Source organism: Asterias rubens, chromosome 19 (genome assembly GCF_902459465.1).
Source record: "Asterias rubens chromosome 19, eAstRub1.3, whole genome shotgun sequence".
In the NCBI taxonomy this organism is placed as follows: domain Eukaryota; kingdom Metazoa; phylum Echinodermata; class Asteroidea; order Forcipulatida; family Asteriidae; genus Asterias; species Asterias rubens.
The window spans coordinates 1,870,344-1,897,639 of NC_047080.1; the positions used below are offsets into that span (position 1 = coordinate 1,870,344).

The 27,296-nt window shown below is 39.9% G+C and overlaps 1 protein-coding gene across 2 annotated transcripts; it reads left to right on the forward strand.

The window, feature by feature from the left end:
• The first annotated feature begins 164 nt into the window (after window positions 1-164).
• Window positions 165-26,479, forward strand: LOC117302915 (coiled-coil domain-containing protein 180-like). Of its 2 annotated transcripts, XM_033786894.1 has the most exons (32): window positions 165-710; window positions 1,225-1,412; window positions 1,624-1,712; window positions 2,119-2,228; window positions 2,672-2,738; window positions 2,884-2,921; window positions 3,441-3,575; window positions 4,116-4,375; window positions 4,677-4,796; window positions 5,313-5,481; window positions 5,802-5,924; window positions 6,225-6,398; window positions 6,883-6,998; window positions 7,763-7,889; window positions 8,500-8,652; window positions 9,345-9,392; window positions 9,834-10,084; window positions 10,496-10,577; window positions 10,740-11,014; window positions 11,302-11,448; window positions 12,099-12,275; window positions 13,013-13,196; window positions 13,836-14,134; window positions 15,209-15,445; window positions 15,977-16,054; window positions 16,781-16,847; window positions 18,439-18,583; window positions 19,013-19,173; window positions 19,371-19,508; window positions 20,075-20,186; window positions 20,373-20,617; window positions 25,782-26,479. In XM_033786894.1, exons 1-32 carry the CDS (start codon window positions 636-638, stop codon window positions 25,908-25,910), a joined length of 4,719 nt encoding a protein of 1,572 aa, XP_033642785.1. In that variant the 5' UTR covers window positions 165-635; the 3' UTR covers window positions 25,911-26,479. The 2 variants fall into 2 exon arrangements, with proteins under 2 accessions (XP_033642785.1, XP_033642787.1); XM_033786896.1 differs by lacking the exon at window positions 9,345-9,392 and having other exon boundaries at window positions 166-710.
• The last annotated feature ends 817 nt before the right edge of the window (window positions 26,480-27,296 follow it).

The following is a 27,296-nucleotide window of genomic DNA, read 5'->3' on the forward strand; positions in this document are numbered from 1 at the left end:
CAGTCAGGGGGTCGTCATAGTTAGGTATTTATTTTAGCTAGGATGTCAAAGGCACTGTTTTTGTCCTTTTCTGTGCAAAAATATAACTTCAACTCTGACCGTACCACTGATTTGAATAATAAATTTGGTGTTTATGTTTGTTTTTGTTTTAAACAATAATAACAATGTAAAAAATACACTTTTCAATTAAGTTTACTGTGAAAAACTAAAAATCATAAAGTGGACAACGTTTCGTCTGCTTAAAAAAAAACGCCTCTGCACACAAACTCCCCTTGATTCTATCGACGTACTGCGCATGCTCTGTGTATATAGTTGCCAAGGAACTGTGACTGCGAGGAGCACTAAAATGTCTCTATTTAATGACGATTTTCTGGAAATCGTCTGGATATTTTTTTGAAATTCTAATACGATAATATTAACTGGAAGTCTGTTATTAAATAAGTTTCAGTTTTGGTGTGATTTGAATCTTCTGATCGCTTTTACAGAGCTGGAAAGATCGGCAAACTTCTTCAAGTCAATTGTCACAATCATGTGTAATCTAATGGCATGTGTGTCTGCAGCAGAGGTGCATTCATAAACAAACTCCGGTAAAAATTGTTGTTTTCTCGGGGAATTGTTCCAGAGAACTTTTAACGATGGCGGAAACTCAGACAAGGCCAGTGAGGGTTGTGCCATCAGGCAAGATTTATCGACAGTTATTTGATGCTGAGGTGAGTGCTAAACATAGGAAATCGTGCATTTTCAATTTATAATTCCTGGGAAAAAAACCGAAAGTCTAAAAATTTCATGAGGCAACTTAAACTTTCTTTCAAAAAGTAAAACACTGACTGACACTCCCCTACAAAAAAACACAACAACAACATAACATACAACACCTGTATGTAGCTTAAAATAGGGCCCTAGGCCTAATTTGATATGTTTTGTTATGCCAATTAAGTTTTTAAAAAGAAAAAAAAATCCAAAAACAATATTTTTCATTTTTGTTTAAATTTAATCTGAAAAACAAAACAAAGTGAGCAACATAGAGTGGTTATAAATACACTAAAATAGGCAAAACTAGGATGATAAAGTTGTATGAATGTGTTTATGATAATAATTGCTGAAGACAGAGTAATGATTGTTTTTGTTGTCTCGTTGTTAGTGTTTTTACACATCACTAATTAGGCCCTATGTTATATCAAAAGTGGATGAAAACTGCTTGTTATCTTGTTTGTTGTAATGTAGGTGCAACTCGTCAACACCTTGGAGAAAACGAAGAGTGATCTCAAGACAATGGAATTAAAGACAGCATCAATCCCACTGGTCCGAGAAGGTCGTACATCAATGGGGGAGAGCCTACTGACAGATAGACAGATTGAATGGATCGAGAGCATGCCTAATGACCACAAGACAGAGAACCCAGTATTACTTAAGTAAGAAATTGTTTCAATGATTTTAAAGTTTACCTCACAAATTGTCATCTTATCTGGGCCTGAATTCATTAAATAAAGTACACAAAAAATTCAGTCAAAACACCATGTCACTTTGTACAACTTGGGACTGGTATCTTACCCATTTTCGCTCAGCAGAAATTTATAAAAGCAATGTTTATTCTGAAATGTCCGAGTTTTTCATCTATTGCAGAAGGGGAAAGGAAGAGCAGAAAGCTGCAGCTACTGAGCCTGTTTCTGTTGTTGCAGCCAGGGAGGTCAGGGGGTTAGCTGATTCTGTCGGTAAGTGCCAGTGAGACTGTTTGTCGAGACCATCAAACTAATGGTCTGGACATCCAAGAAGATAATTACTATTAATTTTTGTTCTCTTTGCCTTCTCCTTTTTCCATAGATATCCGGACCCATTTCCACACAAATTATTTGTTTCACTAGTATACCTGTTTATGTGTGTTGTGTTGTCAACTTGGCCAACCTGATGCCTTAAACTTTTAAGATTTTTTAAAAAGAAGTGCCCTTTCCTGAATGAAAATTGCCCCGCCCTCTCGCAGATAAAATTTCAGGCCTGCATGTACAGCATCAATTTGGTTCATCTTAAGAGCTTGAGATAAATTTAAAAGGATGATCACTTGGAAGTATGTTATACAAATGAAGAGCAACTGTTTCAAATCAAATTTGTTTATTACTGCAGAAGCTGAGAAGACTGGATCTGATATCATTGAGAGGATAGCTGAGAGTAGACGGTTAAGACATGAAGCTGCCGTGGAAGATCTCCATCAAGATCTGACTGTCATTGCCAATGTAAGCACAATACGGGAAAGCTCGATTTAAGAAAGAGGCCAGAATAATACATCCTTCTCCTTTAGCAACTCACACCTGTTATCTTAATGTAATTCCTTTTTCAAACTACTTAATTGGATCATGTACCAACCAGAATGCTCAACAACTAAGTTAAATGATCCCATAAATTCAATGTAAAACACACCCACTCATTGAAAAGAAAAGACCACTATCGGTTATCGCTGCTGTGACTGGTACCCAAGTAATTTCTTGCTTAGCCAAAAAATTAGATAAGCAGAATTTTCTGTTGAACAGCTTTGTGAAATTCTGCCCTGGCAGTTGTGGAACATATTATTTTGTGCTGATGAGCTGAAGTAAAAATGTATGTTGACAGGGTCAAATCAAAATTTAGGTATATTTTTGACGAATGAGAAAATTGTTATCTTGATTTACCTTCATGACAGGATCTTGAGCCTAGAATTACTGGTGCAGGAGATAGACTCATTCAGCAACTACAGGAGAATGATAAAGGTAAGAAGAATCAAATAACAAAAAATTAGTAACATATTATTCATATGTATTCTATCTTTTTAAATAGAGAAAATTCAGCAATGATCGTTCCATTTACATTTTGTGTAAAAATTTCTCTTTTTCTGTGGTTCTTTTTCCCCTGCAGACATTGAGAAGATGCTTGCAAGAATTGGTGATGATGATGTAAGTATGAAGCAATTGTCTTCATGAAATGTGAAGTTTATCATTTAGATTGAAAGGAAAAGAAATTTTATAACACGGTATTCAGTTAATTTAATCTGGTACACTTTACATTTTGTTTAATGAGATACTGCCTAACATCACAATGCCGAATGGCAACTTCAAAGCGAGGGCTACACTTAATTGTTTTGGGCTGTCGACCAAATTAACTGCCACCAGGGGCACGCTGCCACATACTCCTGGGGCTGAAACAGGGTTACCCCCTTAACAATCCAAAAGGATGTAGGCACGGGTATCATCCACGAGGAGCCTGGCTGGTAAAGCAGAATGCACTAACTTCCACACAAAGCTATAATGGTAAAGTGCCTTGCTCATGGGCACAAGTGTCATGACCGGGATTCAAACTGGTGCTCTGCTGCTGATAACACCAGAGCTTGGGTACCGTGAACCAAACTGATAAGCCACGACATGCAACAATGATTTAATTTGTTTGTCCGATTATATATATTTTTTCTCAACCAGGATCTGCGAGACTACAGTTTGGATGAGTTGAATGAACTCTGGAGTCTGATTGGTACTCAATCAATCAGCAGGAGGGAATGGATTGTGGAGCTCGACAAAACACTCGATGGATTCGAATGTCAAAGACTACAAAGGGTAAGTAATATTCAAAATACTTTGGGAGGGCTAATCATCTTTACTCACAGCTGAGAAGCCGAGTTGGGAAGGACGTAGCCACAACGTGTTTGAGCTGCAGGCACAAGGGCGTCTTTGGCAGCCAGCCACATTGACCTATATATGACCACATAGCACAGCCAGAGATAGACAAATTGTTGTGAGGGGAAGGAAAGTCAAAAGAAAAAAAATAACCTGTAGCATAGGAGAGAACCAATGCACAACTCTACTCTCATTTGGCCCTAGCCGAGAATCAAATCAAGGGCCAATTTTATAATGAGCTAGGACTGATCTTTACTGTGTATCAATTTGAATTGCTGATGTTACAACATAAGTCACTTTGGTGAGATACTGACAACTCTTCTTAAGATAAATCTTAGTTTTTTTTGTGAAATCAACCCCAGGACCACAGCGAGAGACGAGTGCTTACATCATGTAAATTTTTATAAATTTGAACCTCTTAAGCTTGAGCGAAAATCTTGTTTGAAAGAACCCCTAAACATTTATTATATTTTTGTTCAGATTCGAGACGTCTTAAAATCCTACGCTAAAAACATAGAGAAGATTGCCTTCTTTATGCCCCCGGACGTCCAACGTCTGATCAGCAAAGAGGGTCAAGTTATCAACCAGACGATCTTGAACAACCGACGAGCGTACGCAGACCTGTTTACGAGGTTGATGAAGACGGATGTGGAGCGAGATAAGAATCATCATCGTATCTGGGAGACTAGGGTCTCCGATTGGAAGAGACTCAACACGGACGTCGCCATTGACAAATTCACGTGAGTATTTTTGTTTTTCTGATATCGAGCGCATCATCCATGTGTAGTTGAGACACATCACACAATTGGCTTGTGTACTATGGACTTAGTCGCCACAGTGTCCTGTTTGTAAAAAGTGCCAGTGGGGCAAGAAAACTACAAAGTTGAAACAAGTGCCTTTTAGTGCTTCCTTCCTTTGACTGCCTGGATAATATTTATTTGTATAAAATGGCCAACAAAATAAAAAGGATAATAAAAAAAAATGAAAAAAAAAAAAAACTGGGATTGAAACACGATTGTTGCTGTATGATTTGGTGGACAGGTTGTTTATGCAAAGTGAGGAGGTGAAGAATCCACCGCGGATTGGTTTCCTCTTAGAGGACCTGAAGGCAGAGCAGATGATCTTCAATAATACAAGACTGGATCTACTTGACTCCCTCAGGTAAGTTTTTAAGTCTCATGCCTCAAAAGTAAGGCCCCCACCAGTATGGCTACTCATTTCTTAGTTCCAGCTTTGGCCGAGGCCATTGATCACCATTCCGCTTATTGTGCAAGTGCTGAATTTCTGTGCTAGCTGTGTAAGACTAAAATGCCTGAAAGCATTGAGTATGCATGCGGAAAAGCAGACATTCCCTGCTTACGTGTAAAATACGCTTGAAGTAAGCGTGGAATTTGCTTCTTACCTAAGCGCAAACTCTTTGCTTATGGTAAGCAGAGCCATGAAATTGGGCTGTGGGTGATGAGAAGCAGTTATAGTTAAGTGTTTTGTTCAAGAACACAAGTGTCACAACCAGTATTCAAACCAACATGGATTAAACACATATAAGAACTTGTATTTAAGTGCTAGATTTCAAAATGACAATAAAAAGTTACTTCTTGTCAACTTTACAAAAAAAAGTTATTTTTTCTCTTCTCAAATTTATTTATAAACTCCCTTGTGCTTCTGATTTTCCTTCAGGGAAATGAAGCCACCAGGTTCAACCAAGACTGCTGTGTACCAGTGGAATAAACAGTTGACCACTACTTGCCAACACCTTGAGCAACTACACATCAAGTACCTAGGAAAGCTACACAAGGAGTATGAGAGAGTGTGCCAGGATTGTCTGGACCAAGTGGACAAGTACAGGGTAAGAAAACATACCGAAAGATATTTTCATTATTGTTAAGATGATCTTCTGAAGAAGGGAAATTTTAACTGAGCTATCGGGTTCTTCATCATGGTAAAAAATGAAACAATTTAGAGCTTTGCTTTCAAGTACATTTTGGCCCAATTTTTGTGCGTGCATTCTCCACGGTACTTGGCATTCTAACACATCCAGTTCAGAAAACTCTGCGCTTACACGGTAAGAGAAGATTGGTGATCTGCCAAGGGCAGATTTTGGCGGTAAGCAAAGCGATGAATTTGGGCACCCATCTAACCATCCACTTATATTATTTCTTGGTGCAGGAGGAGCTTCTTGAGGCGGGAGTGTCCAATGAGGAGAAGGTTCAGGAAGTGATAGAGGAGAACTTCTTGCCTCAGGTCGGCAACCAACAAAGAATCTTTGAGAATACTCTGGAGACGATAGATGTAAGTACGATCCCACCCCTCTACCTCCAAACGAAATGACATATCCGAGTAAAAAGTCTTTAAGACGCCTTGCTATGGCCCCTGAATGCTGTAGTCAAACAAGAGGCACGTTGCCACCTACTCCTGGGGCTGAAACAGGGTTACCCCCTTCAAAGTCTAAGGATTTAAGCATGCGTATCATCCAAGGCAACGTGTTCCTTTAATAGAAATGAGTCCACAGAAATCTACATTTTACGCACATTCCTCTGACTCTGTCGTCAATAACTGTTATTTATTGAAAGTAATTTTTGTAACCCACAGAAATCTTTGGAGCAGTTAGCGGAGCACCACGGTCAGCGGCTGCGCTCGCTGTTCAAATTTGCTCAGGGGGCAGCCCACCTCTGGGATGTCCATGAGATTGGGTTAGCCAAGAAGGAACGAGAACTCCAAGAAAGACTGGAAGATTGTCGACATGATCATGACAACCAAAACCAGGTAGGAGGGACGTTTTTATTATGTGCACAGGTTTACATGGCACAATTTCATAAAGCCTGTAAGCATACAACTTGCTTAGCACAGACAAATCTTGCTTAACAGAAACTTGCTAACATAAAAAATTCCATAAGGTTGTTCCAACTGGTGCCTCACACAGTTTTTGCTTACATGTAGCAGTATTTGTCTGCTTAACAGCTTTATGACATTGGTCCCAGGTATCAAGATGAGACAAGTTCTCAAAAGCACAATATCTACCCAGCAAGTAGATGTTCTCTATTTGACGACCCCGTCACATACACATGGTGTTATTGCAATTAACCATTGAGCTAACCATACAAATGCCTAAAAATCTATATACTTTTCAACAGCTATTGTATCATTTCATCGATGGTTTGAAGGAACTAGACAATAACCTAAAAGCCACTAAATAGCTTGGCTATGGCACTCGGTGGCTTGATTACAATTTGTGAATTTTTCTCTGCAGGATATGGAAGCAAACTTGGACATTATCATGGACCGGCTTAGACAAGAAAGTAGTGAAGAAACATTAGAAGATCGATTGCAGAAAGCTCTCCTCATGCTGGACAAGATCAAATCAAGGTACACACCAAAGTGTTTGTTTTAAACCCTTCAACCGTTGCTCTGACTGCTTTATGTGTAGAGCGCCCTCAAACATCCACATGAATGGATGTAAACCTAAATTTATATTGCTTTGCTTAGAATGCTAGTAGGGGAGATGGCATTGCTTTAAATCCAAACTGGCCTTTCGTCAGAGGCATAAACAAAAATGCTATATATTGTATCACATTGCAGTCGAGTGGTCTAGGACATCAAACTCTCAGTCACCAGGGTGTGGGTTCAAATCCCGGTCCAGACACTTGTGTCCTTGAGCGAGACACTATAATCAACTGAAGGGGTAAAGATTGTGGATGTGAATGAGAAAGATGATCAGGGCCCAATTTCATAGAGCTGCTAAGCACACAAATTTGCTAAGCGTGAAATGTCTTCCTTTATAAAAACAGGACTACCAACCAAATTTCAATGTGATACTCAACAGCAAACAACAGCTGAATACCAGTAACAAGCAATAGGCAACGAATAGAAATTTGATTGGTAATCCTGTTTTTATCAAAGAAGAAATTTCATGCTCAGCCGATTTTTGTGCATGGCAGCTCTATGAAATCTGAAGATGATCTGAGCATACTGATCGAAACGTTGAGTTGTCAACCACCAGATCTTTTAAGAACCAACACTACTCAAAAGAGATTTACACATGGCGCTATCGTAAACCTTATCCGATTATACTCCTACCTGGCATAGTTTCAAACCCTACTTATGTAATTACTATTTTTGTTTTTATACAGTTATGAGAGATTCCACAAAGATCAGATGCGGATTGTCAGAGACTATCCTGACATGGTGAAGGAAGAATTACAGCGCTATGATATGTCTGTCTGTATGTTCTACGAAGTCGACAGACTACATCCCACGGTAAGAATGGTATTTGGAAACAAAAAGTTCATTTGAACGTTTGAGGTTGTTGTCCTCCAATCAGGCTGAGAACCTCTGGTGTTGCAAGCTTGATATCAGATCGTGTATTGAAACAAATAAAATGTTTTAATTTTTTTTTACCCTTACACCAATTTGTGTTAAGCACTGTATACTTTCCCAAGTCCTGTGAACAAAATCCACAGGCAAATCACTCGTGTGGGATTCGAACCCATGAACTTTGCATTGCTAGATTTGAACTGCCTCTATAGCCACCTGGGCCCAATTTCATGGCTCTGCTTACCACAGAATTCTGCGCTTACGGAACCCTTGAGGCACACAATTCTATGATACGTAAGCGCAGAATTTCGCGGTAAGCAGAGCCATGAAACTGGGCCCAGGCTAACTCATTATCTATTCTGGCAATGCAAAGGTTGTGGGTTTGAATTCCACCTGAGTGACTTACCTGTGTTTTTTTCTTTCTCCAAAGAACTCGGGAAAGTTCTGAATATACAGAGCTATTTACACCTCCTTATAAGGGGTAAAAACACATCATGTTCTTTATCCCCAAAGCAAAAGTAACATCTATTTTATAAATTGTTGTGGATTTTAGGAACGGTTGCATCAGATTGAGCAGGAGATGAGTGAGGAAGCGAAAGCGAGAGGCAAGAAAAACCATAAGAAGAAGACGCCAAGGGGCGTGACTCCCGTTGCCGATCTAGCCCTGCCTCCAGAGAGTAGAGTTTCATCATCAAAGTCTGTGACGGTAAGATCATTGGGGAGGTTGGGTTCTATCAAACTTTCAGCAAAGCTCTATCCAGTTAAGAGTTTGTCCTCCGTTTGTTTGAAATCACCCCCTGCACCTTCCTCTTTATTCTCCTTATTCTGCCTAAATTCATTTAAAATCTCCTCCCTGGCTTTATACCCAATTTGCCTGGGTCCAATTTCTTGGCTCTTCTTACCGCCGATTTCAGCGCTTATGATCACCATTCTTCGCTTACTGTGCATGCGCTGAATTTGTCTATGCTAGCTGTGTAAGCAAAGAATGCCTAGTAGTCTGGAGCGAGCATGTGCACAAGCAAAGATTCCCTGCTAACCTGAAATACGCTTGATGTTAGCGCAGAATTCCTGGCTTCTGCAAGCACTGATTCTTTGCTCATGGTAAACAGAGCCATGAATATTTGTACCGGTCATCAAACCTTTTCTTTTGAATTCTCAGCTGTTTGCATTTTCCTCTAAATCATCATTGTGACAAGAGAAAACACACGATTGTGCTTCACTCTATCAACTCCCCCCCCCCCCCCCAATCTTCACCAACGCTTTCAAAACCCCACCCGTACCCGGTTATCCATCACCCTTGTATATTTGTACCCGGTTTTCATTTCACTCATCTACTTGCACTTTCCTCTCATCACTTTCATCTCCACGCACTGCACCCTTCATTCCTGCTACCTACAGATCAGCATTAGTCAATCTAAGATCAAATGGAGGAAAGCCTTCAAGAGGGTAAGAATATTTTTATTATAGATGTTAAGTTTGCATCGGGGATAAATCCCGATGTGAATTTAACATCTACTATATCGTTGCGGTACCAGCTGCTAGAACAAAGGATTTGAACTGCCTCTAGCTACTGAGGAACCTCGGTAGTCTAGCTGGTAAGACGAATGCCATCTGAGTAATATGCCTACGATTTTTTTCACAGGACTCGGGGGGAAAGTACTGAGTACTCAGTGCTAACACACATCAGTAACCAAAAGTAATAAGAACATTTTTGTTGCGTCCTTCTTATCACTTTCATTTAAGCGTCTTACATACTTCGGAATACAGTCTTTTTGAGTGTGGGGGCAAATTTCATAGACATACTTATTTTATTGATGTTTTCCTAATAAGAAAATTATTTGAACAATTAAATATGCACTGTTTTAAAATTTATGGTTTCATTTGCAGAGTTACCCTGGCGACTCATCGTTTAGCCAGAGCCCTGTTCCCACGGCAGTCAAAGAGGTCCTAGCAACCAATAAGGGGACTACCTTCTACGTTCTGACCATCGCTGGGGAGCATGGGATATCAGAGGAGGATTCTGGGAAGGGTCCCGACACGACATTCATCACCGAGAGCGGAGTGGAGCCAGAGGCCGTTGTGATGTACTCCACGAATGTTCTGATTCCCCACGAATTGTTTGGAGAACTTCGGAGAGTGTGAGTTTAAGAAATATTTGAAAGTTGGCATTTTTTCCGATTAAGTATCTAGAACTAAAGATATGGCCCCAATTCATAGAGCTGTTGTAAGCAGAAACAGTAGCTAAGCGCGACAAAATTTTGCTTACTAGAATAAGGTTACCAGGCAAACCACCATGTCACCTGCACAATTTGTGACTGGTATCATGCTAATTTCTGACAGGGAAAGTCTTTTAACACTTTGGGTTTGTACAAAGAAAGATTGACTTGAGCGGGACTTGAAGCAACAACCTTCGGCTTAACGTACCGCACTCTACCAACTGAGCTATATACAGCCCTATATTGGCAGTCTCCCTATTAGTCAATATCTGTGTTCAGGAGTGCCAGTCTGAAGCCAGATATTTTATTTTGTTGTTGTTTGTTTTCTTCTAGAATGCGTATGGAATTCTTGAACCATCTGGAGGCGTGGTCAGTGGAGGCTGTTGAGAGAGCAAATAATGTGGTTGCCGCTAAGGTACGTTAGCAAAGAGGCGATATTATTCAAAAACACTAGACTTTCGGACTTGTACGGTCATAAGTTTACTGGCCCGATACAGTGTTATTTTCGAGCCTGGAGTATTCCTGACTCCGGGTACATATTAACATCGTTCAATTCCGTTTTCATTTTTTTGACTAGATCGAAGAACTGAACAGTGAGCTGGACTTGCGCCTTCACTTGCACGGACCGCGCTCTAAGCGAGCCGAACTCGATATCCATCATGTACGAGCAGCCGAGTTAGTCCTCCACCAGGAACGTGTGTCGCGCCATTCCAAGGGCATTAACGGCGCCCTCAATGATGTCAAATCGCGTTTTGTTGAGATGCAGCATGAGCATAACCGGCTGGCAGAGAAGTTCCGCGACGAGATTGACGCCTTGGAAGAGGTTTTTGTCAACGCGAGCAAATCGGCAACGTAAGTCCGTAAATGTTTATTGAATCAGGAAAATTTGCTTAAGTGTAAGCGTATTTCACAGATTATGCAGCCAGCTGGAGCGTTCACCATGGGTGTGTACTGTGGCTTTATTAAATTTGTGCAGTAAGTACTGGAATGTTAGCATGCCTTTTTCATGTGCTTACCGCAGTAGAAGTGCTACGAAATGGAAATCGTACAGTATGCACAAAACCGCAGCTTTATGATATTGGGCCAGTAGTGTCAATATTGCATTCCATTTATACATTGTTTCATTTCTATTTTTATAGTCTGGTAGCCCTATCCAACCAAGTAAGCACCAAAGTTGAGACGCACATGGACGTGATCCGTACCTCACTGAGGCAATTCAGACAATATCTGGACGACACATTACAGATGTTGAGAGAGTCCAATGCCAGATTCATCAAATCCTTCAAGTAAGTAAAACTTTCAGTAAATGGACCAGTGGTTTGAAAACATAACTTCATGAGTTGTGTGAGATGGCGCACTCAAACCGTGCAGAACTAACTCTTTACATGTATTGTGTGCATTCACCCCTATATCATAACTGCAGGCATGGCAGGCTGGCATAGTTTGTCTATCATTCAAAATAACAGTGGATTGGCTTGAATGGTCTGACAGTAGGAGGGTTGCCTGTGTACTGTCATGACTGTGTAGAGGTATTCACAAAATGACATCATATTGCAGGTTACCATTCAAAACCAGTGGTTGGAAAGTAGGAGGGTTGACTGTGAACTGTGAGACACATTTATTACATGATATCATATTGCAGGCTAGCAAAGTTCATCTATTATTCAAAACCAGTGGTTGGAAAGTAGGAGGGTTGACTGTGAACTGTGAGACACATTTATCACATGATATCATATTGCAGGCTAGCAAAGTTCATCTATTATTCAAAATCAGTGGTCAGACAGTAGGAGGGTTGATTGTGAACTGTGAGATGCATATCATACTGCACCCCTTTCATTGATACACCGGTTTCAAAAAGGTTCATAGAGATAACAACATTTGTTACAGAGTTTATGAAGACAATAAAAGCTATTGTTATTTATTTTCTTCCCTGCAGACTGTTTTCTGATGGGGGTAACTTCTCCCCTGAGGAAGTTGATTCCTATAAGAAGAAACTGGAGAAGTTGGCCATTAAGATTGACTCGGCTGAAGGCTTCGTCATGGCCGACTTGGAAGGCATGGAAGCTCGGAGACTAGAACAGGCGTTGGACATTGCTAATAAGTTCGAGGACAGGTACGTTGGGAAAGTAGTGGGTTAAATCATAAAAGTAGAGCTTGCAGAATGCACAGCTCTGTTGATGTTTGTGTTTGCCGTGCATGCTCCCTATAACAGCTTTGGACAACTGCTCCGGAGGCTGCAAGAAACTTGGAACCTTTTTATTGTCGTGTTATGCCTGACAAATCCTCAAACCAGATACTTTCCATCTTCCAAAGGTTTTTTTTTTTTATGCAGCTGCTCCATGACCTTTGGAACAATCAATGGGTGCATTCGTATTAGCTTCCCTGGGTCTACCCTACGGTGCTCACTCGGGTGAGCCCTCTGACAAGAGCTCTCGTAGTGACGTCATGCATCTGGGGTCAGCCCCAAAGTGACCCACTCCACAAGCAGGGCACTGGGGGCTGACCCGGGTGAGCCCCTGGAATTACGTCAAAGCTATTCAAATGCACCAGGGGAAGACCGGGGTCGATCCAGGGAAGCTAAACGAACGCACCCTTTCTTAGCAAATACGCTCGCCATTTGACTAACTGAATTCAAACTGAACAATGGAAAGTCCAGGGGTGTTGACATTTTTAAATATTTTTTTAAGTGTATATACAAAAGCAGGTTCAGCCAATTTGTGGTCGTATGTCCAAAAGCAGTGTGTGTGCATACCTGTCATCCGGTCATAACCGTTTAAATTCGTTGTTGCAAAAAAATCCGGATTCAACTCCAATGTCCTGTTTCCCTCTTTGTTTCTTTCCACGTTTTAGATTCAAGCATCATCTCTTTGATCTGACCTTCATTGAGAAGTTGACCCGATGGTTGACCAACACCCAGGTCAAGGTCAAAACAGAGGTTGCTGAGAGTAACGGCCAGGCTCAGCGCCTCATGCATCATCTCAACGTACTGGAGAAGAGGGTAGATGCGTGCGAGAAACCCAACTTAGATAAAGAGGTCAGTCAAATTTATAAATTTTGGTGTGAAAATCTGTTAGTCTTTGAGAAAGTCTGCGTGGTCATTATTATGGGAAAGCTCCATTAAAGAAATTCTGAGTTTTGCAACGAAAACTTGTCCTTTTAAGTGAGTGGTTATGTTTACAGTGAATTACATCGGTCATTCAACTTTATGAATGAGCAGTTAATATGCCTTGGGCTTGGGAATTCTGCGCTTATGATTTCACAGGTTAGCATGGAATTTTTGCTTGTGGGCGTGCAGACACCACAGTATTCTAAGAGGCATTCTTCGCTTACACAGATAGTGTAGAAATTCAGTGCTTGCTCTGTTAGCAAAAAATGGTGATTGCAAGCACAGAATTCAGCGATAGGCACAGCCATAAAATTGGGCTCTGGTCAGTCGGTCGTCTAACCTACCCCCAGGCTTAAACTTCCCAGGGACCCTTGACGCCCCTGGCCCTTAATTCTGTTGGTCATGGGCCGCAGATTAAGAAACTGGGACGGACACTGACTTTGGAAATTTAACATGGGTGTAACCGACCACTTCACTTTGACTTTATTATCACAAAATCATGTTTTTTTAAAAGCCATTTTTAGTCTACCCATGAGTGAAATTTCCTTTTTTTGTAATACCACTCAGCAAATCACACCTCTGCAGCTCCTAGAGAGCTTAAAGGCGATCTTCGCGGCGTTTGACGACCGGAGCAAATATGTCAACTGTCTACGCCAGCCGGCCATCTTGCTGGACTCCCCTACCAAGAAATCTGGTCTCCCGTTCCAGAGTGCAAAGGTGGCCTTCAGTGGAGACGATAAACCACAAACACAACAGACAGCTCAGGGGACAACGGCCCTGACGACATTGGTTACCCTGACAACGCTGAAGTCTGCCAAGCCGCAAATTGAAGATTCAGCCGTTTCACTCATAAAGAACATTCTGACGTGAGTCTCCCGAAAATAAACAAAAACTTCATTACTGTGTCTGCTTGATTGTGCTCTCCCCGTCACAAGGCAAAATGGCCACTCATGGTTTGGGGCTGAAGAAATTAAGGGCTGTCACATAAGGAGCCGAGCAATTTCCTCCATGTTTTAAACAGGTTTTTCCTTCCACTGGGTCTTTAAAGAATATAGTTGCCAGCTGGTGCAGTTACTACTCATGAAAAGTGGGGCTGGAAAAATGCCTGCGAGGGAAATGAAGTCTTAAGTGTAATTTACTTAGGCCTTGCAGATGAGACTGAAAACAAAAATACTGTTCTTGGTTAAAGCTGTTTAATCACACAACTCCTGCTTAAATCTGACTCCCCTGACTATGGGCTTATCAATGCATTACTCAAAGAATAGTAGATGTGTACACATTGTTGTTAGAGCCAGCTCACATCACTGACATAGAGTGTTTTGGCGACCCCAACCAAAAACTGTTTCTGACGTCACAACCAAAACGTTAACCGAGCTCACAACTTGGTTGTCGTTCAGTCTGAACAGCAGAACCAATGACCAACAACCGAAACAGTTTTTGGTTGGGGTCGCCAAAACGCACTCCTAGCAACACCATTTACAATAATAATAATAGTAATAAAATGTTTATCACAGATAGAAACAGAAGCATAAACAAGTAAACAGTCAAAGAATACCCAAAGAACAGGTCAAGTTACTACTCGGTAAAAATATTCAACGCCTGAAAATATAAATACTTGAAACAAATTTATATTTATGTTCTACTACCGCGAATTAAGTGCAGTTAATAAGAAGCCTCCTCAATCCACTTGAGCAAAAGTAGTAGTCCCAGCCGATTTTCTATACCTTCCGCCCGGGTAGTAGTTAAAAGGCAGGACAGTTCTTTTCAGAACGGAGAAATCTCAAGGATTCCGAAAATCAACATCACTTTAGTGGAACAAAAAGCAAGACATTACCTGGTAAGTAGATATACACATGGTGTTACTGCAAACCAAATTAATACGTCACTATGCAATCCTCAAGTCCCATGTAATCAATGTCACCAATTATTAAAATCTGCAGATCTCAAAAGATGAAAGTGAAAATGACCGGGGACGGTGACACACTAGGTGACGTACCCCTTACCCCTGGGGTGGGGAGACCCCCAGGTACACAGTCCACCATACAGGCAGAGGATGCTAAAAGCAGGAGTCTCGGCAGGGCCCTTCAGGTCAAGGCAGTGCAGGACAAAGAGAGAATGAAACCCAGGAAGATATCGCAGACTATGGACAGTGGGAATCCGCGGAGGATAGCGTCAGGGTGAGTGTGTCAGGGATGTGATTTCTCCATTTTTACCAAAAGGTTTTTACCACTCCTCAAAAAAAAATGGATCCTTCCCTGATTCCCTTTCCTCTCTTTTTTCTATAAATGGAAATGTATTTGTTTGTACTTGTTTATGCCTCTGAAGAAGGTCCAGTTTGGATCGAAAGCTAAGGCCATCTACCCTACTCATTATAAAAAATAAATATACACAAACAATCAACAACAAAAATCAACTAAACCATCTTTTTTGAGGGGTTTGGAGAAACTACTCTCAAAAATGAAGGAATTTATTTTCTCAAATTAGGAAGGAGACAACAAAAACGAAGTTTAGAAATACTGAGCACAAACAATTTTTCTTGACAACAAGAACTGAAGTTTATTGACGGAGTTGAACAGGTAGATTGGTCAAAAGTCTTTGACCAGTAAAGTTGCCAAGGAACATGGTCAACTGATTTCCTCTGAATTCGAGTATTGTGTGTTATATTCCTGTTTATTTTAAACAATGATTTCCATCTTTATTGCTTTCAGAGTTCAGCGAAACAAGAACACCAATCTGAAGTTCGATCAGAAATACTATATTTTTGGTGAGAAGCCTGAACGAGAAACGTAAGTTTTGTATCTTCAAATACTCTCTTGCACATACAAGTGTGGCAGGGCCCAGTGGTCTGGCGCACCTGAATCAAATTCTGGTGTTGTCAGGGAGTGAAGTTCAGGTCCAAGTCTTTGCACTAGTGACCATAATCACTTTGTCCTTCAGATGGGACGTGAAGCCGTATGTCCTGTGTTTTGTGTAACGTTGCTATTGACCCCAATGAACAAGACAAACATGGTTGACGGATGGTAGGCCGGCTGTAAACGAAGTGTCACCAATATTTATTTTTAGCGTAAAAAACAAAACTCCACTAGGATCGAAGCGTCAGGCCATAAACAACTTTTTGCATTTATACCATTGGTCTGTCCAGTTGGTAAGCAGTTTGCAACATGAATGAAGTAATTTAGCATCTATTACTGTTGCATATTTTTGCTTTGCCCGCTGCCAACACATAGGATTTGAACTGTCTCTAGCTACCGGGCAATCTCAGAAGTCTATTTGGTAAGCCACTGCTCTAGAGTTACAAAGGTTGTGGGTTCGAATCCCGCTCGAGTAATATACCTGTGATTTTTTTTTCACAGGACTCAGGAAAGTACCGAATACACAGTTTAAACACACTGGTGTATATTGGTAAAACCAAAATAAATAACATGAATGAAGAAATAAACATTCTTGTTGGGTAATGAATATTGATTGGACTGAACCCAGTATGTCCTTTTTTTGTTTCTTTCTCTAACCAGGCACTTCCTGGCCCTTATTAGGCGGATCCTACAGGACGCCTTGGATGGTCTGCTCACAACAGCTGATGTAAGTCAACCTCAGTAGTCCGTAGTCATAATTACCAATTGTCACCAAATAGGCCATTTCAATTCAAAACATTGGTGAAGGTTCACGCACATGCCCCGCGCTTTTGGAACTCCCTCCCTTATCAAACTCATTCCGCATAGTCACTGGAAGTTTTCAAGAATGGTTTAAAAACTTTCCTGGACCAACTGTCTTTTATCATTGTTAGTGCCTCTATTTTTTCTTGTAAAGCGCTGGTAAGAGTGGATCTATAATGCCTGTTATTATGAAGTTTATACTTTTTCTGTCAAATATTTCCCCTCAAAAAGGAACCTTATCGAGAAAACTGTATCTGAAACCCTAAACAATAAAAACGCAACGACTGAGCTACAATGTAATTTTGGTTGTTAAAAACAAAGTTAAGGACAATGCATGGAGCTGAGAAAGTTCACTTGAATGTTGTTGGCCCAATCACCAGGGCACTAATGAGACGATATTGTAAAAATACACTATAAGAACTAGTTATTATTATTACTTAATCAAAACAAAAATCCTATACAATATGTTTGTACACTTGGTTGGCAATATTGTTTGCCAAACTGTGGTTCTCACATGAGAGTCGTTGTGTTAGGAAACCAAAGAGTTTTCGTTAAAGTTCAAAAGATTGTTGAATAGAGAGAGAAAATCAGATAACATTTTGAAAGTTAAGATAGACACCTACATTTTTTATTGATGTGGCCCGATCATAACACACTTTGAACCAACAATTGACTGTAAACTTATAATCACACAAATCTATCACGGTATTTCAAAACTTAACAAGACGTGGAAGTGACTATTAGGCCTTTTTATGTAACTTGCGGAAAATACTTGCGTGGGATAATTTCAAAGGGGATCATTTAGGATTTGGGCTTGGGAAGTGCTCGTGATTTTAAATTTAGGCCATGCTGGATTTGTGTATTTAAAAAAACATGACTAATTGGGAACAGGTTATGGGGTTATTTGGGGTCATTATTTTGTAAAAGAAGAGTGCACTCCACTTAATAGTGGCTGAAGCTGTGGGTGGGGTTTGCTTTTTTGAATTTAAAGGAGGAGCTCCAAGGTCAAACTTAGTTTTGTGATAAACTCATTTTTTAATAGGGACGAGCCTGAAGGAAAAAGGGAAAAGATAGAAATTTTGAACCTTGCGTTAAAACAGTGTAAAATGCCACTGTGTTGTCCCTTATAGTGCGATTCACAAATCTGAAACTCTCGATGGCGTCACTTTTCAAATTAATGATCTGTGCATTTTTGTTCACTGAGGTTTTAGTTCATTCCTGAATTTGTTGATATTCAATCAAAATGCCATTGGCTTTTGACTGGCACAAAGTTTGTTTCAAAAACTAAAACAAGCAAACAGACAAACAAACATATAATTATGAGCCAAATGTCTAAGATACTGTCACAAATTTATGAAACTGCAGTTAAAATCATGATTTATCTCGGCTGTCATCAACTTTGGAGAGTTTGGGAAACAGTAGACACTAAAACAATAATTTAAAGTGTAGGTCCCTTTTGTAAATCTTTTCCATAAATTTGATAAATTTTATTTTTCTTCCCCGAAATATTTGTTTAGCTTTACTATCGTCAGAAGGGTCTAAGGCCACCTACGAGATCCCATGCTATACATGAGTCGTTTGAGCAGTGCGCTGATGTTGTTGTGGCTAAGCTACAGTCGTATTTCATTCAGGCTGATGAATATCACAATCAATGTCTTCAAGGTAAGTATTTCAGTTTCAGAATTGTAGATTTTTGCTTTTCAATTCTTTTTTTTGGGATTAGTTCGCCAAATGTGGATTCTAAACATAAAGAGTTGCATACCTTATGGTGAGCCCAGTATAGTACTGTCGGATAAATCTTGCTGACGAATTCCATTGGTTTTTTTTTATCCAGAATTAAACCACAAGGGAAACTGACTGGGTAGATTTTAAACAATTGTGGTTGGAACAAAGGCAAATTGACTGGAGCGGGATTTGAACCAATGACCTCTGGACTTAACGGCACTCTACCATTTTGGCTATCTAGTCCTATTGTTGCCAGTCTCCCTATTAGTCAATATCTTCATTCGGGGGTACCACTCAGAATCCTTATAACCATATCAATAATGGCCAATGTAACAACTTCTTTATACAATTTTCTTTCTACACCAGAATTCCGTGAGCAACTTGAGCGACTCGAGATCCTGAATGGCAGAGTGCCTCCACTGGTGATCCGAGAAATCTTAGACAAACATCTGACAATATCCAAGACGTCACTGTATGAGGTTTCTGAAGACTTCACAAATAACCTTGCGAGATGGGATAAGGAACGGGTAAGAATGCATCGAGAAAGGAATTCTAGTTCCCTGTTTTCAATTGAAAGTAGGAATAGTCTAAAAAAGGAGAAAATTCATTATTTTACGAAGAAATAAAACTAAAAAAAAGGTGACACCAAACAGTTGTCCAAGCATTTTCTTTTTTGTAATTTTATACCAAAACTAAACTCGTTTTTTGTTTTTTTGTTTATTAGTCTGAGCACAAGACGCTTCTACGCCCAACTCTAGGCCATCCACACAACCGCAACCAGCTACAGTCATTGTGTGACAGTGAGGAGACTCGTAAGAAAGACTACATGATCGGCGTGGAGACTAACTCCCAAAACCTCAAGGTAAGAGTTTAAAGCACTTATCTTAAAACAAATGGCGACTCTAGTTTATACATGAAATGTAATTCAGCAAAATATGATCATTCAATGTGATCATACTTCTTTAATACTGGTATCTTATATAGCCCTTTATTACACCATATGGGCGCATCAAAGCACTCAGTATTTTTTCCTGCAAGGTACATGTATGTGGAGCTAGGTTTTTGAAGTATTAGACCTACTTCTCTACGCAGCACCATGTTATGGTTTACAAGGTGCTGTGGCGCAATATTGCTGCCAATCAGACTAGGACAACGGGTGCCAACTCTTGTCTTTATGATAAGTTCACTGGGTACTTTACATGTCATTACACCATACACAGGACCTATGACTTTACTTCCTTTATAAGAAGGACGAAGCAATAATGATTAAATGTCTTACTAAAAGACACAAGTGTCACTACCGAAACTCGTACCCACACTCTGCAGATCAGAAACACCAGAGCTTGAGTCCAGTGGTCTTCTTTGCTCGGCCACGACATGCCACATTTTAGTCAGTTGTTGAATATTTTTCATGAATTTATTTTGTAGGAATCGGCAAAGAATCTTGGGACAGACTTTGTTCAGGAGCTTGCCTCCGCATCAGAGAAACTACTCTTGATGTTTGACTCCTTGTTGACTGTTGATGAAGTAGAAATCGGTCGTAAGTACAATTTACAATTTATTTTTACTAAATGATTACATCAATAATAACGTACAAGTTACTTTTATCTTGGTCAAGACTTATATGTTTTTTACTGAAAGTTCATACAGCTCATATAAATTGCCTGAATGTTGAAATTTTGATTTGTCCAATTTACAAAGATTCTAATCTTGTTTCCTTTAAAAGGTGTTGATCCAAAGCGTCTCAAGACAAGCGCCCTCATGCGACGCAAGAAAGCCGGCCTACCCCTCGAGGACAACGAATACATTCCTCTTATAAAACGAGGTAGTCGCCAGTGGGTCGGAGTACCAGTCGATCAGCTGACCGGTAAGAATCGGCCGGCAAAACCCCAGCTCTCGGCCGCCATAACGACGGGAAAGACCACATTGGCTCACCAGGCACTGGTGGATTCAAGAGATCAAGTGTACAAGGTGAGCAAACAACAGACAAACAGAAATAATTTAGCGTTCTTATATAGACGATGTGACCTATGTTTACATTCAAACAGCCCTCTGTTGACAAAACACTGTATACGTCATGTTTCGCTGGGCAAAAACACGCGTAGTCATGGTAAGATTGCATTACACTTTCTAGCTGGCTCCCAAAACACAAAGGTTTTGCCCGGCGGTATGCGCGCGAATCGCGCGTGTTATGGTTTTCGAGTGACGTCAGAGGTCACATCGTCTATAGCACTTCACAATAACTTTATGTTAGTGCCCTGTTCACTGGGCCAATAACATCACTTTAATCTTTCTTAGCTCCTTGAGGAGTATACAGCCCCAAGCTGCCATTGCTCTCTGAAGGCTTTTTCATTCACAATATCAACCTCTACCCTCGCAGGTATCATTTATACCCATGGGTTAAGAGAAGCAACTATAGTAAATCATATTGATGAAGGACACTTGTAGGCTTTAGGACTGATTTTTTTAACAGTGGCGTTGTAACAAGAATGAAGTTTGACTTGGAACAATAATTTTTAGAAGGAATCTACGTACTTGTGCACTGCAGAAAACTGGGGCTGTGTCTTGTAAACACAGAAAGTATGGAGGAGACTGTCTGACTGTATGCACTGTTCCTTTAAGCAGAGGCACCGCCTTGTAAAAGAAATGTGAATGAACAGGACAGCGCAGAGAGGAACTGAGATTTTCCTGTTGAAAACAGACTGCCCGAGTCTGGGTACTGTTCATTGTTCATTCATTACTTTTATCAGTGTTGGGACAATGTCCACAGGGAAACAGCTACCAAAACATGTCATCTCTGGGCTTCTGGCAAATGTTTTTCTTTTGAATTATTTATTTATGAGACCTGATCCATGGCACTAGGATGCTCCCAACAGTGTGGCAAATTTTTTTACAAAACGTAAAAAAAAAAGAATTATCACTCATAGTTTGATGCCCTACTCCAAAGCCAGACACTTCTCAGAAAATAGTGAGATGGCATTCAAATTTAAGAGAGCCGAGACGACATGCATTGGAATGCAAGTTTGCTTTGAGATTATCAGCCATCAATTTCACCAAACTCTTTCCCGTATCTAAGAAGTTAGGATGCATTGAACCCATCCCAAGTTAGAATGAGTTACTCATAACTCGGAGATAGGATTTTAGCATTTTGTGAAATCGGCTGCAGAGATGTTCAGAATGTTTGGCCGATTGCCAATGATGTTCACAGCCTTTGGGGAGAGTCGTGCAGAATGTCAAATCCCATAAGGAAAGACACCTTATGGTGGGCCTCAGGTCAATGTCTTCAGCCTGATTGGCCCTCGCAGATAAAGGAGGGGTCCAAACTGAGGGGGGGATTAAGCACAGGGGGTTTTATGAAAGAGGAAGAAACCATGGCAGCTGCCGAGCTATCAGGGCCTCCAGAGGGCCAAGAAACAGATTAGTCTAACCCCCTTTAAGGTTAACTCCAATATCCTCGCAATATCAAAACTGTATCATTCCAGATTAATCAGAAACAGATGTGGTGGGTCGTGATTGGGTGTGGGAGGGGGCGGGGGAGGCGGTTTTATAGGGAAAGGTACTTTACTACTGTCCTTGTACCGGAGTCATTAGCCTTTTCTCCTCCTCGAAAAAAAAATGTTAGTCATTGCACACTAATTACAAACATCCCAATTAGCCTAGATTTATTCTGTTTTCTGACATCTTCCTGTGTGCATGAATGTAGAGCTAAGACAGGGGGCCAAGTTCACACAGGGACCGTTTGTTGACTTGAGGCTGATATTGCCCAGTACCCACCGATCGGAATCGAGGATTCAAGTTCGGGTGATGAAAAACTGTGTTCTGTGTACAATTCTTTTAAGCAAGACACCTGAGAGGCTTTCAGTTCAAATCTTACAAACTTTGGTGACAATATTACTTTGCCCTTCTGGGATCGCCACTTCGTGGGGAACAAAGCTCCTCTGGGACCCACTGGTGTCTCCCCTCCAACTCAAAGGCAAAGGGTCAGCCGGCAGAAGCCCTTGACCTTTCTGGTCGACCGAGCCACTTCTTAACTCACTAAATACTCCAAAAGTTCTCCGCTGATAACATTAGGGAACTTCAAGACAAACTACAATTATTCATCCACTCTAAACGTCACTAAACACAGATTACAATTGCGCTGAAACACAACTGAAACACAGCTGAAACCACCACTGCCTGCCTGCCTTGTGTGTTATTTCCTGACCCAGTTTCTTGAGACCCCTACGCCTTCTATACGAAGACAGCCTTTTACATTGAGACAGCTGTTGTGTCTTATAACATTCCCAGCCTTTTATCAACATAGAATTACCGCCCTTTGTGGATACCCCTCCCCCACTCTATCGAAGGAGGCCATGTGGTCTACTGAACTTTTACCCCAGTACTCCTCTAGACTTTTCCCCCCCAAACCACCGGACTAGTTTGTTTGTCAGTGGGGAATGTGGTCCAGTAATTTTGCACAGTATACAGTAAATGTCTGTCAAATTTCTAGCAAAATAGGCCTAAAGAGGTTTTGTCTGTGTGTGAACATTTGCTCCTTGGCTTCATTTTTTTTGTTTTAAAAGAGTAGCTGAAATGCCGACTTTTACACACAATTCTCTCGAATGTTTGAGCAAATTCTCTGGAATCTTGTCCGACAAAAGTTTAAAACATCTTGAATGAATTAAAATAGGGCACAATTTTATAGAGCAGCTTTTAAGCAAAAAAAAAAAAAAAACTAAGTACGGCAATATTAAGCTTACCAGATTAAGGTTACCAGGCGAAATACCATTAAACAAATACCGTTACGCATCCTGGTATCCTGCATGTTTATGCTTAGCAAAAAAAATGTTCAGTATTATGTTCTGCTTAGGCAGCTCTATAAAATTGGGCCCAGGTTTTTATGGGCATGAACAAAAAACGAATCTAGTGCAAACTGTGAACTCGTCCACATTTCATCACTGACTGTTACCCGAGGTAAATTGACACAGCCTAAGGTGTTTAGTCACCTGCCTGGTTCCCTGGGCTGGCTGGTTACCATGGGAATGATTCCGGGTTACAAATGTCGTCCCATGATAAGCCCTGAAAGACCGAGTCCCTAGCGTCAGACGGTGGACAGGTCCGCGGGGAAAGCCCTGGGTGCTATTTGCATCTCAATTTTAGTGCATTTACCTGCAACGTCTGCCTTGTTCTTTTCTTTTTCATATTCAAAACATAAAATATTGCTCTGTTCTTTAGGGCTGGTTTCTGAGGTCATGTTGAAAGCTGTCAAGGTTTGATGCTTGTTTGATTGAGAAAAGTTTATGGTCCCATTTGGGAAAGCAGTTTGGGAATTAGGAACTTAAATTTGAAGGGTTCTTTTTGATTAGTATGTGGGTGTGATTGCTTAGAGGAGCTCCCAATTGGATCCCAGTCATGCCAGTACAAAGTTATATTGCTGGGTTTTTTCAGTTCTATTGTATGTTCATAAGATATACCCATGTCCATGCCATATTCCACAGCTGTGCTGTAAAGGTTTCTAAGAATATATACAGGTGTACTCAGGCAAAAATACATTAAAAATTGACATTATCAGTGTGATGCCCTGAGAGCAAACAGGTGGTTATTGAATTTAACTATCGCCAAAAGGGGGGAGGTCTCCCAAATCCAAGAATAAGCAAGAAAATACCAAACCAAAATGCAGCACAATCACAATTTAAAAAGCCTAACATAACAAAATGAAAAATCACAGTGAGTCTTTCAAATGAGTTAAAAAAAAAAACAAAAAAACTTAGGCATCATTCAGAGTACTCCAGCTAGGAGCAAATGACAGGGGATTAAAAATATTTAAATACGTTGGTATGGGGCGGACTTGGATTCAAAACAGGCATGAAAGATTTAACTGTGTGCTTTATTGATGGTGTGTATTCTACTGCTATTTCAGTGATTACAGAGCAGTTATGGAGCTTGGGGTTTTTTCTCTGTCAGAATTTTTGTAAAAACAAATTTACCATGTATCTTTTCTTTCAAAACAAGAAATACCTTTAGGACTTGCGTGTCATTCCATTTTTAAGTATCATATCAATGTCTTATAGAATTTGCGGTAGTTAAACGAGAATGCCTTTTAAAAAAGTAGTCGGAAATGACACTACTGATTTGTCAACATCCTGAAAACTGTAAAAAGGGTCGTTTTGGGTCATTTTGGGTCAGTTTGGTTAATCCCGACTGGATTAATACTTCACGAAAGTATTGGCCAATTCCTGGTCTTATTAAGCGGCACTTAATTAAGTTGATTTTATCACTTGCACGATTTATTGACGTTGCCTTGAAATGTTTTATCACTTGCTAGAGAGGTCCATGACATTTACCCGAATGAGAAATTTCGGACTTATCTGAATTCAGACTTCTGAAGCTTGGTTCATATGGTTCGTAAGGGAGTTTTGCCCAAACCCTCATAAATACACCAGATGTTGTTGTACAACACATGTACCTGTACTGTAGGAATTGTGATCAGGCTGCGGTTTTTTCTCTCCAATTTGGAAAGATTTTCGAATCCTGCCACCACTTTTGCACTCCATGTTAAAAAAGATTTGTTTTCATTTCATTAAAGCCATTGGACCCTTTCGGAACAGAAAAAAAAAAAGTTCACAGATTTACAAATAATTTACAGGGTTTACAGAAGGTAATGGTGAAAGACTTCTCTAGAAATATTAGTCCATGAAATGCTTTACTTTTTGAGAAAACGGTAAAACAATATAAATTCTTGTTAGTGAGAATTACGGATTTGTTATAAACACATGTCATGACGCGCGAAAACAGGAGTGGGTTTTCCCGTTATTTTCTCCCGACTCCGATGTCCGATTGAGCCTAAATTTCCACAGGATTGTTATTTTATATATAAGTTGTGATACACGAAGTGTGGGACTTGGACAATACTGTTTACCGAAAGTGTATAATGGCTTTAAATTAGGTACTAGTTTGTTTCATAACAAATGAAAAGGTGGTAGGATAGGGGAAAACAAAATTCTAGAAATGTTGAGAAAGATTGCCAAATACGAGGCACACTTTCTCACACTCATGACCAACATGGTTGTCAGATTTGGTATATTGTCCTGAAAATTTGTTATTGATAAACCTAAAAGCGAAATTAAGATTCCATTCTTACCTTTTCTTCCTGCAGGAATACTTGACTGCATTTGACAAGAACCTGGCTGAGATTGACCAACAGAGGGATGAGCAGTTAACAGCAGAGTCAAGATGGCTTGAAAGCTGGCAGAAATCCGTCCAGAAAGTCAAAGATTTGTATTAAAAGAAGAAGGCATGGAAACTGCCTTCGATTTCCATCTTAAATATTGTAGAATTTGTAAATATTTGAAGCAATAAGTTACTATGTTTGGAGGAGTGAAAAACAGGCACCATTTTGAATTTGTGTTGATGGTGGTGTGGGTCAGGGTACCAGCTGCATTGTAAGCTCCATAAGGACTATGTGGAAGTGTAGTTGGTAACCTATCACATCTTCTGAGCAAGGAATAACTGTGGTGAACAAAATATAATAAAGAATTACCTTTTTCATGAAAAGCAGTTTACAGGTTACATTTTTAAAAGAGTATTTTATTTGAAATTTTCATTAGAATTTGCAAAAAAGGGCAGTAAGATTTTCATGTACATATACTAATGGGAAGTAAGCCTCAAGTATTTTTTCTTGTACTTGAATAATGTGACTTTTTCCATGTATTCTACCACTTCAGCAACACAACTATTAAGTTCTTGAAGCAATTGGGAATCCAGGGTAATAAGAGTATTGTTATAAGAGGTAATGCACTAAATGCCTGGCACAAAAAGTAGCTAAGAACAACAAAATTATGCTTACCAGATTAAGGTTACCATCCAAACCACCATGTTATAAGTATAATTTGTGACTGGTATCCTGCCTATTTCTACTAAGCAAAGAAATGTTAAGCAATATGTTTTTTTGGCTTCAGCAGCTCTATGAAATTTGGCCTTGGTGATGATCTGCCGACACTAAATATCGAGGGGTATTACTTTGTCTATAAAATTTGATTTTCAACATGATGACAATTTGAAATTCCGTCCGTTAGTACATTCCATCCACATTAAAATATTGTTCAAAGTTTGTGTATATATTTATTTAAAAAAAAACATATTCCTCACATGCCGTCCATCCAGTTTTGAGGTTTACCAAATTCTATGTAAATGAAAAATTTGTTTATGTGACCTAAAAATGATGCCTTTAATTTAACTACTGAAAATTCTGTTTGTACTGGGTTTTTAATAGTACCATTTTAGGTCAAATATATGTTGTATAATAAACATTGTTTGTTAAAAAAGCAAATCTTTTGCTGTATTAACTTTTTTCCTTGTGAGTTTCTTTACAAGTTTAAGTGAGAAAGAAAACATGACGAATTGGATAGAAGCTGCAAGGTATAAAAGACATAAACAAGATTTCTTTCAATTGTTATTTCAATTTATTGTGTATCCAGATACACACAGCATGGTTCATACCCAACAATATCATGCAAAAAATCCGCTTAATTTTACAGTATAAAAAAACACTTTTCATACAAAAACGGTTATGTACATGTACAAATTTGAAGAGTTCCCATTAAAAGCATGGGACCTTCAGCTACAAGGCAACTGTGTGCTTCAACTACTGAAGAAAGCCGATCATAGTTCC

Bases quoted from the DNA above. Each gene is read 5' to 3' on its own strand.
- LOC117302915 (XM_033786894.1), top strand. From the start codon at position 636: ATGGCGGAAACTCAGACAAGGCCAGTGAGGGTTGTGCCATCAGGCAAG. The intron at 10,085-10,495 runs GTGAGTTTAAGA...GTTTTCTTCTAG, and splicing joins TTTGGAGAACTTCGGAGAGT to AATGCGTATGGAATTCTTGA. The intron at 19,509-20,074 runs GTAAGAGTTTAA...TTTATTTTGTAG, and splicing joins CTAACTCCCAAAACCTCAAG to GAATCGGCAAAGAATCTTGG.